This window comes from Lepus europaeus, chromosome 13, assembly GCF_033115175.1.
Source record: "Lepus europaeus isolate LE1 chromosome 13, mLepTim1.pri, whole genome shotgun sequence".
In the NCBI taxonomy this organism is placed as follows: domain Eukaryota; kingdom Metazoa; phylum Chordata; class Mammalia; order Lagomorpha; family Leporidae; genus Lepus; species Lepus europaeus.
This window is the reverse complement of record NC_084839.1, coordinates 20,890,411-20,903,077: the sequence shown is the minus strand read 5'-3', so window position 1 is coordinate 20,903,077 and position 12,667 is coordinate 20,890,411. Positions and strand designations below refer to the sequence as shown.

The 12,667-nt window shown below is 40.8% G+C and overlaps 1 protein-coding gene across 2 annotated transcripts in view; it reads left to right on the top strand.

Annotated features, from left to right (window-relative positions):
• ATAD2B (ATPase family AAA domain containing 2B) overlaps positions 1-12,667 on the top strand; it is a 207,040-nt gene that overhangs the window by 184,870 nt on the left and 9,503 nt on the right. For both annotated transcript variants that reach the window (XM_062209028.1, XM_062209027.1), the window contains exons 23-25: positions 1,115-1,237; positions 6,190-6,327; positions 10,844-11,527. In XM_062209028.1, coding sequence (XP_062065012.1) covers positions 1,115-1,237; positions 6,190-6,327; positions 10,844-11,527 — 945 coding nt within the window. The remainder of the gene's footprint in view (positions 1-1,114; positions 1,238-6,189; positions 6,328-10,843; positions 11,528-12,667) is intronic.

The following is a 12,667-nucleotide window of genomic DNA, read 5'->3' as shown; positions in this document are numbered from 1 at the left end:
TGGCCAGCACTTGGCTTTTCCTAGTGCAGTTGGTGATTGATACTGGTTGAGTGAATATTTAGAGAACATGTCTTGGAAGGAAATGTATTACTACTGGTTGCCATTGACTATTTCTTGTCTGTTTTTAGGATTTCTACATTGAGCTATTATAACTTTATAATCTCTGTTCTTTTTGATTTTTTGTTTTTTTGCCTTTGTTAGGATAAAACAGATGCTATTTTGTGACTTTGGGTTCTTATTCTTGGTACTGTTACAAAATAAGTTACCTTGTTTAATATCTCTGGGTTGTCGGCTCTAAGGAGTACTCTTTACCTTATATTATTTATGAATGGAGACTCCTGGGTTAGTATTGAAGGAGAGGCTCTTCCTTTAGTATTATTTTCTTTCCTGGTTCTACCTATAATTTATATACTACTTGTACTCTTAGCTTAGAAAGTCTTTCTGTATGTGTCTGTTTTTTTTAAAAATAGGTCACATTTGTTTAGGAAATAACATATCTTAGTTTTGGCCAATTATAATTTATAGGAAAATTTTCTTAATTTTTAGGTTTTTTTATGGCTGGCAATTTGATCTGGATATGTAGTGAATATCAATTATTTTAAAATTGTTGAAAAATCACATTTTTTATTAAAAAATTTTAACATCCGATCATATGTCTGAGGATGCTGGCTTGATGAGCGGGATAGGTGTGGGGGCCACATATTGAGGAGACAGAGGATGAGGAAAAGAACTGATTCAGGAGGAGTGTGTGAGGAGATGAACATCCAGTTTTGAACAGAAGTTTCAGATGACCTTTGGTCAAGTGGTGGTGTCAGACACATCATGTCCAGAGAGGTTGAGCTGAGGTAAAATTCCCAGGTTGTCAACTTGCAGAAGGCATTCAGAGCTACAGGACTAGGTGAGCATCTGTAAACTTAGTACTTTGAAGTTCTAAAAGTTCAATTTCCAGACAATTGTTAATTTGATTGAATAGTTTAATTTATTAATTATCTACCAATAAATCAATCTTTTCTTACCTAGAAATGCTTATCACAATTTTATTTAAAAAGTTATGTTCTTTTCTTTTGAAGATGTCTTTGTATCTCTAATAAATTTTTGCCAACTTTTTTAACAGATAAAATAATTAGGCACAGGGCTTGTACCCTGAAGGACACTGCACATGCCATAATTGCAGCTGAATTAGATCCAGAATTTAATAAACTCTGTGAAGAAATTAAGGAAGCCAGAATAAAAAGAGGTAAGTTATAGAAATAAACCTGCTACAGAAACCTCATGTGTTCATTTCAGGCCAAGAGTCGTTGAATGATGTTTCTTTAGGGGTTCTGATCTTGGGAAAATAATGTGCTTTGAGGCAGAAGACTTACTCAATGTCTAATGCTGCTGTGTGTCATGCAGATTCTCGAAGCTATTTCAGACTTTACCTTCTGTGAGGAATTAGCCCAAAAGCAATTTATAGAAATAAAGTACTTTCTAGTGCTATTTCTTTTGTAGAAGTAAAACTTTTTCTTTTAATATTTTTCTCTTTTTTTAAAAAAAGATTTATTTTATTTATTTGAAAGTCAGAGTTACACAGAGAGGAGAGGCAGAGAGAGAGAGAGGTCTTCCATCCGATGGTTCGCTCCCCAATTGGTCGCAACAGCCGGAGCTTTGCCGATCCGAAGCCAGGAGCCAGGAGCTTCCTCCGGGTCTCCTATGTGGGTGCAGGGGCCCAAGGATTTGGGCCATCTTCTACTGCTTTCCCAGGCCAGAGAGCTGGATCAGAAGTGGAGCAGCCAGGTCTTGAACTGGCATCCATATGGGATGCCGGTGCTTCAGAACAGGGTATTAACCTGCTGCACCACAGCTCTGGCCCCTCTTTTAATATTTTTCTATATTCTTTTTTTTTTTTTTTTTTTTTAAAGAATGGGAACCATCAGGTCTACAACTTCCCACCTTCTTTTTTTGTTTTTTTAAAGATTAATTAATTAATTTTTTTGAGAGGTAGAGTTACAGAGAGAGAGAGAGAGAGAGAGAGGAAGAGACAGAGAGAAAGGTCTTCCATCTACTTTTTTACTCCCCAATGGCCGCAATGGCCGGAGCTGGGCTGATCCAAACCCAAGTGTCAGGAGCTTCCTCCAGGTCTCCATGCGAGTGCAGGGACCCAAGCACTTGAGCCATCTTCTGTTGCTTTCCCAGGCCATAGCAGAGCGCTGGATCCAAAGAGGAGCAGCTGGGACATGAACCGTTTCCCACATGGGATACCAGCACTGCAGGTGGAGGCTTTAGGCTTTAGCCCACAACACCACAACACCAGTCCCCTGTATTCCTTTTTTTTAAAATTAATTAATTTATTTATTTGGAAGACAGAGTGACACACACATAGAGTGGGACAGAAAAAGAGAGATCTTCCATCTGTGGTTCACCCCTACAAAAGGTCGCAACAATCAGTTCTGGACCAGGCTGAATCCAGGAGCCAGGAACTCCATGGGTGGCAGGGGGCAATCAGCAGATGAAAGATCTCCCTCTCTCTCTGTAATACTTTCAAAAATAGATAATTTTTTTTTTTTTGACAGACAGAGTTAGACAATGAGAGAGACAAAGGTCTTCCTTCCATTGGTTCACTCCCCAAATGGCCGCCATGGACGGCACGCTATGCCAATCCAAAGCCAGGAGCCAGGTGCTTCCTCCTGGTCTCCCATGCGGGTGCAGGGGCCCAAGCACTTGGGCCATCCTCCACTGCCTTCCCGGGCCACAGCAGAGAGCTGGACTGGAAGAGGAGCAACCAGGACAGAATCTGGTGCCCCAACCGGGACTAGAACCTGGGGTGCTGGCGCCATAGGTGGAGGATTAGCCAAGTGAGCCGCGGTGCTGGCTGATAAATCTTTTTTTTTTTTTTTTAAGGAATTAGTTTACAATTTTGTTACTGGCAAATGCGGTTCATTCAGTTTGTAATGCTGTCCTTGAGGAACTCCTACTTGTAGGAGAGAAAGAAATGTGTAATAAATGAAGTGTAGTACAAAGCATGCGCTAGTTGAAGCATATTCAGAACCAGACCTGCTGGTAGGGAACCCAGTTTTTTGATTGGAGTTTCAGGAATGAATATAGGAATGTTTCCTTTAGTGGAAAAGAGGAAGAGAGGCAGTGACAGCACGAGGAAGCATCCCAGAGAACAGGGGCATGTCATCTGCTGATTAGCTCCCCAGATGGCCACAACAATGGAGGCTGGGCCAGGCCAAAGCCAAGAGCTTCCTTCAGATCTCCTATGCAGGGTGGCAGGGGCCCAAGCACTTGGCTCTCCCATGTGGGTGCAGGGGCCCAAGGACTTGTTGGGCCATCTTCCAGTGCTTTCCCAGGCCATAGCAAAGAGTTGGATCTGAACTGGAGCAGCCAGGACTTGAACTGGTGCTCATACGGGATGCTGGCACTGCAGGTAGAGGCCCCACCCACGATGCCATAGCACTGGCCCCAGCAATTTCTAAAAAGTTAAAATAGATTTACTATCAGGGGGCTAGCGCTGTGGCTTAGCAGGTTAACGCCCTGGCCTGAAGCACTGGCATCCCATATGGGCGCTGGTTCTACTCCCGACTGCTCCTCTTCCGATCCAACTCTCTGCTGTGGCCTGGGAAAGCAGTAGAAGATAGCCCAAGTCCTTGGGCTGCTGCACCCACGTGGGAGACCTGGAGGAAGCTCCTGGCTCCTGGCTTTGGATCAGCACAGCTCTGACCGTTGCGGCCAATTGGGGAGTGAACCAGTGGATGGAAGACCTCTGTCTCTCTCTGTCTCTCCTTCTCTCTCTGTGTAACTCTGACTTTCAAATAAATAAATAAATCTTTAAAAAAATAGATTTACTATCCAATGTAGTGATTCTACTCCTAGGAATCTACTCAAGAGAAATGAAAATATATGCCCACATGATGATCTCTTTATAAATGTCCACAGGAGCATTGTTCATAATAACCCCAAACTGGAGACATCCCAAATGTCCATCAGCTACTGAATGAGTAAGCAAAACATAGTATATCTATACAATAGCATACTACTCAGCAATGAAAAGGAACAAGTGCTGAAACACAGTTCAACACGGATAAACTTCAAAAACATGCTAAATGAAAGAAAGTCCAGAAGACCAGAGGAGGGTACTTCAAAAACTTCATTAGAGGGGTTGGTGCTGTAAGATAGTGGGTAAGGCCGCCACTTGCAGCACCAGCATCTCATATGGGCACCAGTTCAAGCCCTGGCTGCTCCACTTGCAATCTAGCTCCCTGCTAAAGTGCTTGGGAAAGTGGTGGAAGATGGCCCAAGTGCTTGGGCCCCTGCACCCACTTGGGAAACCTGGATGAGGCTCCTTGCTTTGGCCTGGCCCAGCGCTGACCTTGTGGCCATTTGGGAAGTGAACCAGCAGATGGAAGATCAGTCTATCTGTCTGTCTGTCTCTGTTTCTGTCTCTCTCTGCCTCTCCTTCTCTGTAACACTGAATTTCAAATAGACAAATATTTTACAAAAAAACCCCTCATATGAAAAGATAAGTTTATTTTGCTAGAAAAAAAAAATTTTTTTTTTGACAGGCAGAGTGGATAGTGAGAGAGAGAGAGAGAGAGAGAAAGGTCTTCCTTTTTGCCATTGGTTCACCCTCCAATGGCCGCTGCGGCCAGCGCATTGTGCTAATCTGAAGCCAGGAGCCAGGCGCTTCTCCTGGTCTCCCATGGGGGTGCAGGGCCCAAGCACTTGGGCCATCCTCCACTGCCTTCCCAGGCCACAGCAGAGAGCTGGCCTGGAAGAGGGGCAACCGGGACAGAATCCGGCGCCCCAACTGGGACTAGAACCCGGTGTGCCGGAGCCGCAAGGTGGAGGATTACCTGTTAAGCCACGGCACCGGCCTAGAAAATGTTTTGAAATCAGTTCAGATGAGGGTCTTCAAAAATTTTATGGAAAGTGTGTATTATAAAAAAACTATAGAAGGGTTTTAAATTTATTTTGCACCAAAATAAATTTATCTTTTGACTCTGTGTTCCAAGAACTTTTTGAAGTCCCTTTCTTTTATATGAAATGCCCAGATCAGGCAAATATAGGGAGACAAAAAGTAGAGTAGTACTTGCCTGAGATGACTATCTAAACTGGGACTGTTGCAGTAGCTACATAGCTCTGAAAATTTACTAAAAATTAAATTGTACACTTGAAACAGGTGGTTTTTATTATATATAAATTATATCTCAATAAAGCTGCTGGGGGAAAAAGCCTTGGGAGGAGTTCAGGCGTTTAATTAATGAAATAGCAATAGAGATTAAAAAAAAAAGAGAAAGAGAGAGTAAGATAAGCAATATGGCTGCAGTGAAGGGAGTACACTGCAAAGGGAAGGAAGAATGAAAATTGGCTGGCTTATTATGGATTGAATGGCTGGTAGATACTTATACTACCAATCTAGGTAGGAAATATACCCTATACGAACAGGCAGGTGGTGGATGGTTATTTTAAATTTGACACCTCTTTAGGGTATCCATGTGGAGACATCAAGTAATCAGTTGTATATATGCATCAGATGGCAAAAGGTGTTTGGACTAATGATACAGATTAGAGAATCATTATATATTGGTCCAAAAACTGAACACAGAAATGATACTTTGTGGGGTAAAGTGTAGATTAGAGGAAGAAGAAAAGAGAGTACAGAGATAACTCTGAGACCCTGACATTGAAGGAAGACCACACAGAGGAAAGGACTTTAGTGAGGAAAACTGAGATAGAATAGTTACTCATATCCTAAGTGTAAAGTAGGAAAACCAGACCTACTGCATTGTGGTGTGATAGGCAGCAAATATCAGATTGAAACAGTTCATGGGAATGGGGTTTGGTATCCCAATAAACACTAATTGGAGGTCCCAAGATGGTAGAGATGAAGATTTTTAGATAACATATTCTTACTTTCCCACAAAATAATGTGAAAGATGTCCCTTTGTGAATTAAAATGAGGGAACAACAGGTGCCCTTTGGGGATTATATGTAAGCATGGTCTGTTGGGTTGTTTTGTTTTTTGATTTTATATCTAGTTTCTTCTTCATCTTAAAACAAAAGACACTCTTTCCATCAAAATTACAAACTGTCCAAGTATAATTAATGACTTTAAAACTCAGTTTTGTATTTCAGACTTTTTTTTAACCTTGTTGGTTTGTGTAGCTGGGAATATTTAAATAGGTATTGCTTATCTTCTGCTTGCAGGCTTATCAGTAACAGCAGAACAAATAAATCCTCATGGTACTGCAGCTCGGAAGACAGAAGCGAGAGTTGAAGAGGCATTTCGGCACAAACAAAGAAATCCAATGGATGTCTGGCACAACTCTGCAAATAAATGTGCATGTGAGTATTTGAGATCATGTTATCCAGTAGTGGTAACAACTGTGAGTGATGCGGATTTATTAGGAGCTGGGTACACAAACTGCTGTTTTTCACAGCTCTTTTAATCTCTCCTTTCAGAGGTGAAGAGCTTGTGGAGTAAGATGCTGAATCACATTTTTTTTTCTTCCTTTTAAAAAAATTATTTATTTGAAAGGCAAAGAGACAGAGAGAGAAAGAGACAGAGATCTCCCACCTACTGGTTCAGTCCCCAAATGCCTGCAACAGTTAAGGTCAGGCCAGGTGGCAAGGCAGGAGTTTGATCAGTCCAGGTCTCCCACATGAGTGGCAGGGACCCAGGTCCTTGCCTCCCAGGGTGCACATTATCTGAAACAGGAGCAGAGTTGGAACTGGAGCTCAGGCATTCTGATAATCGGATGCAGGCATCCCAAGTAGTGTTTAACCACTATGCCAAATGCTTGCTCCCAAATTATGTTTCTTTAACCATATTTGCTGTTTTCTACCTTATTCAATACTTGCTGTTTTAATGTTAACATTTGCAGTGTTACGCTTTGGTTTTTGCATAGAGATGCAGAGCCAACAGACTTGTTTTTTTTTTTTTTTTTTTTTTTTTGGACAGGCAGAGTGGACAGTGAGAGAGAGAGACAGAGAGAAAGGTCTTCCTTTTGCCGTTGGTTCACCCTCCAATGGCTGCCGAGGCCAGCGCGCTGCAGCCGGCGCACCGCGCTGATCCGATGGCAGGAGCCAGGTGCTTCTCCTGGTCTCCCATGGGGTGCAGGGCCCAAGCACTTGGCCCATCCTCCACTGCACTCCCTGGCCACAGCAGAGAGCTGGCCTAGAAGAGGGGCAACCGGGACAGAATCTGGCGCCCCGACCGGGACTAGAACCTGGTGTGCTGGCGCCACAAGGCGGAGGATTAGCCTACTGAGGCGTGGTGCCGGCCCCAGACTTGTTTTCTATTACTGTTATCATCCCCTTGTTGTGTGCTATGCAGGATATTTTTTATGTCGTGGGAAATGGAAACTCCAGCATACAGGAGTGGCTGATTTGGCAGTAAGAGATCGATTTTTCTGAGAGAATACTTTGTGCTCAGTTTGAAAAATCTTCACAGCTTTCTTTGTCTAGTAGTATGAGATGTAGTTAGAGAGAAAATTCAGTGTTCTATATTTTCTTCATTTTTACTCATTCATGTTCATGTATAAAATTTCTAATAGATAAATGTTAATAAACACAGCTTCTTTCTAATGTACTCTGTTTCACTGAAAATAGCCTACCTTGGAAGGTACATGCTGTTCTTCAGGCATAGGCAGTGATACTGCGTTAATTATCAGTAATGCTGGCCTTAACATGTTCCTTCCACCCGTGGCATTGAGTTTGTTTTTATTTGTTCTCTCTCGGTAAGTGGCATTTATTTATATGTGAGAAAGTTTGAGAAAGGACTTTATATTGCATTTGGTTGCCATGAAACTGATGAAAGCTGTTTGATATAGTTGTGTCTAAGATCATGACTTGGTTTCTATAACAGCACTCTAATTCACATCTTGAAATCCTTGACATTCTCTGCACTTGATAGAAATATTTACTAATGAAAATATATTGAATATTCAATTTAAGAAGTTTAAGTTCCTTTAAATGTTTAAAATACTCATTTAATCTACAAATGTGAGGTTTTTTTCCCTTTTACCAGTAGATGGCATATGTGACACATCATTTGCTTTATATTAATTTAAATAATAACTCTAAATGTTCATAAGGGAGAGTTGTTTTTCCCAAGGTCTTGATTTTTGGAACAATCTCAGTGATGCTACAATATTGCCTCTAAGAATTATGTCCCTAAATAAACTTTTCACACAGAGCACCCCTAATAAAGGAAGTGATAGATTAAGCATTTGGTCCAAAAATATTTGCTCCTATCATATGCCAGGTATGTGAAGATACAGCAGTGAGTGAAACAAAAATCTTTATTCTCATGGAGCTTAAGATCATGATCAGTTTTGCTTATTTTGCAAAAATTATACTAACCATTAGAAATAATGACATGAAGAGAGGGAAAATACATCCAGTTCTAACTCCCAAAGATTAAGAACATTTTTCTTTGTTGTTAGCCAGGATGAAAGCATTAGAAGTAAACTTGCTTCAGGAAGACTTCTAGCCTTTTCTTAGTGAGCTGCATGCAAAGTAGTTGAGTTGCCTCTTTATTGAGCAGAGTTCAGTCTCATGCCTATAGTTCCATGACTTGGGCAAGACAAGAGGGAACCTCTTGTACAGTTGGCTCCCCAGCTGGAGAATAAGAGAGGTTATAATGTTAGGAGTGGCTTGTCAGGTAGAAGAAACCCAACAGCTCTTTTTATCAGAGCAAGCTGGATATTTTTCTTTCATATTTAATGTGAACTCTGTATGTAGTTAATGGGTTGCCTACAAATGCCCATCGCTATACCAGCTTTTAACAGAATACCGACGCAGACATTTTTTTTTGCCATGCTAATTACCCTATAACTGTGAGTTATAGAAATGGAAGTTAATAGGGGGGATATGAGGAAATAGTTCTAACAATAGTAGGAAAAATATATTTCAAGCCAAATTAGCTAAATTACTTGAATTTTGAAGATGATTTCAGAAAACTCTAGTAGATAGATTCTTAGAAAAGAGCAATATTTAGAGCTAAATTTGCCCAGTTTTATGAATACTCTGGGGTTTTTTATAGACACGCGTGTATACACTTGATCTTAGCCAAAAGGCTGAGAAATGATAGACACGAGTATATAAACACTATATACTGTCGATAGACCACTGCATATTGAGCAGTTTGAATAGAAAGAACAAGGGCTACCATTAAGACCATATTCATTTCTGTCTTTACAAAGCACTTTTAAAACCATGGACTAAACAGTCTACAGTTAGTAATGTCATATTTTTATTTTCCTTTTGAAATATTCTTGTCAAGGAAACTTTTTAGCTTCAACATATTAAAAGTATGTTTTGTCTCTTTTTAAAAAATTAAGCCAAACTTAATACTTTTAGAGTCACAGAAAAAATGGGCTATTTTCACTCTTTGATTACTTATTTTAACAAACTAGTGTTTAGAATTTGGTGTTAGATCCCAGAAGAGATAGGGCTTTAGCTTGAGTGGCTTTAATAACTTTTACGTTTAAGTGCACTGAAGAGTACTTAATTGTATTGTGTAAGTTTCCTACATTGCAGAATGAAAGTTAAGTTTTTGTTTACTTAAGAGACAATGGGATAGACTTGCCTAACCAACTGCCTTTAATACATTCAAACATATTGGAAATTAAAAAAATTCCTGGTTACATTATCACCTGGAAAGCCCGGCTACCTATTCATAAAAGTTGTGGTCATTTATGGCATCTGGTAGTATAGTCCCAACAGCCTATGTAGGTCTCCCTTTTCATATATCTGACCAAGTAATTATTTTAATACTTTGTTAATGTTACTGTTGTCTTGATTAGCAGGGAGCTTAGTTTTCCTAAATCCTCTCAAATAACTATGCAAAAAATTGATGCTGCTAGGTAACCACTTGTTGATGGAGGAGATTAACAGTTGGCTATTAGGGCCAATTCTGTGGTGCAGCGGGTTAAAGCCCTGGCCTGCAGTGGGTGCCGGTTCAAGTCCTGGCTGCTCCACTTCCTATCCAGCTCCCTGCTAATGCACCTGGAAAGGCGTGAGGATGAGCCAAGTGCTTGGGCCCCTGCACTCATGTGGGAGACCTGGAAAAAGCTCCTGGCTCCTGGCTTCAGGTTGGCCATGCTCTGGCCGCTGTAGCCATTTGGGGAGTGAACCAGTGGGTGGAAGACCTCTCTCTCTGTCTCTACCTCTATCTGTAACTCTGCCTTTTAAATAAATAAAATAAATCTTTAAAAAACAAACAAAAAAACAGTTGGCTAACCAAATTATCCGTGTAACTTTGTAAGGCTTCTGTCCATGATCATACACAGTATGGGTCATTCTTGTTTTTCTGGAAAGCGAGACAACTGAAATCTCTTTGTGGGGCTATTCCTCACTATCCTATCATGCTATGTTGGATCATGGTTTGTTTTGTTTTTGTTTTTCATTTCATGGCTTAGGAGCTATCTTTTGGGTGATCTTTCTGGTAAAGTATCTACTTTTCTGGTAGAAATTAAGGCTAGGCCTTGTGGGCAGCCTGGTGATGTCATTCTCTAAATGTGTACATTACATATTTGGGCTCTGGTTGTTGGAAATTAGGAACAGCTATAAAGTAGCATCTAGGATAGTAGAAAAGTGGAAATGCTGAGCAAACTCATGCAGGAAGCAAATTTTTAAAAAATTTTTGTTCTACAAAATTCGTTCCAGACTTTATCATGTCCATTCCACGCTTGTAGGTTGTGGGAATTAGCAAGCATGCATGTCAAGAACTAAGTAGTGTTTGTCATGTGTCATACTAGTATGGGTTTACGTTCTTTTGGATTCTACTTAATAAACATATATAAAATAGTTTCTGTACTCTAAATTTTACCTGTCTTTTTTCTTCCTTGTGAAACAGTTCGGGTTCGGAGAAAATCAAGGCGGCGATCACAGTGGGGTAAAGGAATTATTAAGAAAAGGAAAGTCAATAATTTAAAAAAAGATGAAGAGGACACCAAATTTGCAGACTATGAGAACCATGCAGAGGACAGGAAGTTGCTAGAGAATGGCGAGTTTGAGATAAGCACTGACTGCCATGAGGAAAATGGAGAAGAGACTGGAGACTTATCCATGACCAATGATGAGTCATCATGTGACATCATGGACATGGACCAGGGGCAGAGGCTTACCAGTGGAGCAGGCACAAAAGAGAACTTTGCGTCCACTGAAGAGGAAAGTTCAAACGAATCTCTACTCGTCAACAGCAGTGGTTCTCTTAATCCGGAACAGACACCTAGGAAAGAACCTTTCCTTAAAGGAACCTGCCTAAACGGAGAGGCCTCCACTGACAGTTTTGAGGGGATACCAGTTGTGGAGTGTCAGGATGGCAAAGTTGAAGTAGTTTCTCTCTGTGGTAGTGGAAACAAATGTAATTCTGAACAAAAGATTGTTCTGGAGGACCAGTCAAAAGAAAAACCAGAAGCTTCGAGTGATAATCGTGGAGGTGATCCCGATAAACTAGAGGCCCCGGAATGTAGCAACAATGAGAAGTTAGAACCTAGCTCTGATCTGGAGGTTAAAGATGCAGAACTGGATAAAGAAGGTAGAGCTAACAATTTTGAAAAATTTTCTGAAGATTTAAAACTCGAGTTAATTCATTGCATATTTTATCTGATACCCAGTAGCAATAGTTGATGAATAATTATACCTATCTGATAATCTGTTTTCATTCCCTTTCCCTTGAAAAGTACACTCATAAGAGAGTGCTTCAAAAAGTTCACAGAAAATGAAATTAAGGGGTTGGAATTGTGGCACAGTCAGTTAATCTGCTACCTGCAATGCTGGCATCCCATATCAGAGTGCTGGTTTGAATCCTGACTGCTCCACTTCTGATCCAGGTCCTTACTGATGGGCCTGGGAAAGCAGTGGAAGATGGTTCCAGTGCTTGGGCCCCTGTACCTATGTGCTGTAAATTTATAGGGGTTATAGTTCAGAATGCATACTTAGTAATAGAGTGTAGTTTTAGGAGCACTATGTATCCTGGGCTGTCATATAAACAAGAACCTGAAAACTGTGTTAAAGCCGGGGTTAAGTAGTGAGTGGGGAGAGGGGAGAAATCTGCAGCCTGAGGTGGAGTGGGTGCAGAGAGGATCTGTGCCACTGCTGCTCCTCTTTGAGAGTTCAGTAAACTTGCAGAAAAGGCTTCCGTAAATGTTAGGTTCAGCTGATGAACTGAAAGCTTTAAATATATTTGCTGTGTAAAAGTTGGTTTTTAGTTTATAAAAATGCATTTCTATTTTATATGAGAGACAGAAAGAGAGAAAATGACAAAGAAAGGGGAGGTCTCTTGTCTACTGGTTCACTCCTCAGATGCTTCCAACAGCTGGGGCTTAGCCAAACTGAAGCCAAGAACTAGGAACTAAGTGACAGGGACCTAAGTACTGGAGCCTCCCAGTGTACACTAACCTTAAGCTGAAATCGGGAAAAGAGCCAGGACTCAAACCCATGCAGCTCTAATGTAGGATGTGGGCATCACAGCTGGCAGATGAGTGCTGCACCAAGCACCCACCCCTGTTGTGTAAAAATTTGACCTGAAGTTTACATTTGGGATTGTAAGGACAGTATTATCTAGTGTAGCAGTTCCTAACCTGAGTTACCAGGCTTCTAGAAATACTTGGATGTAATAATGGTTTTTAACAAAACATGTAGAATATGTTAATTGAATTATAAAGACTTACTCTTT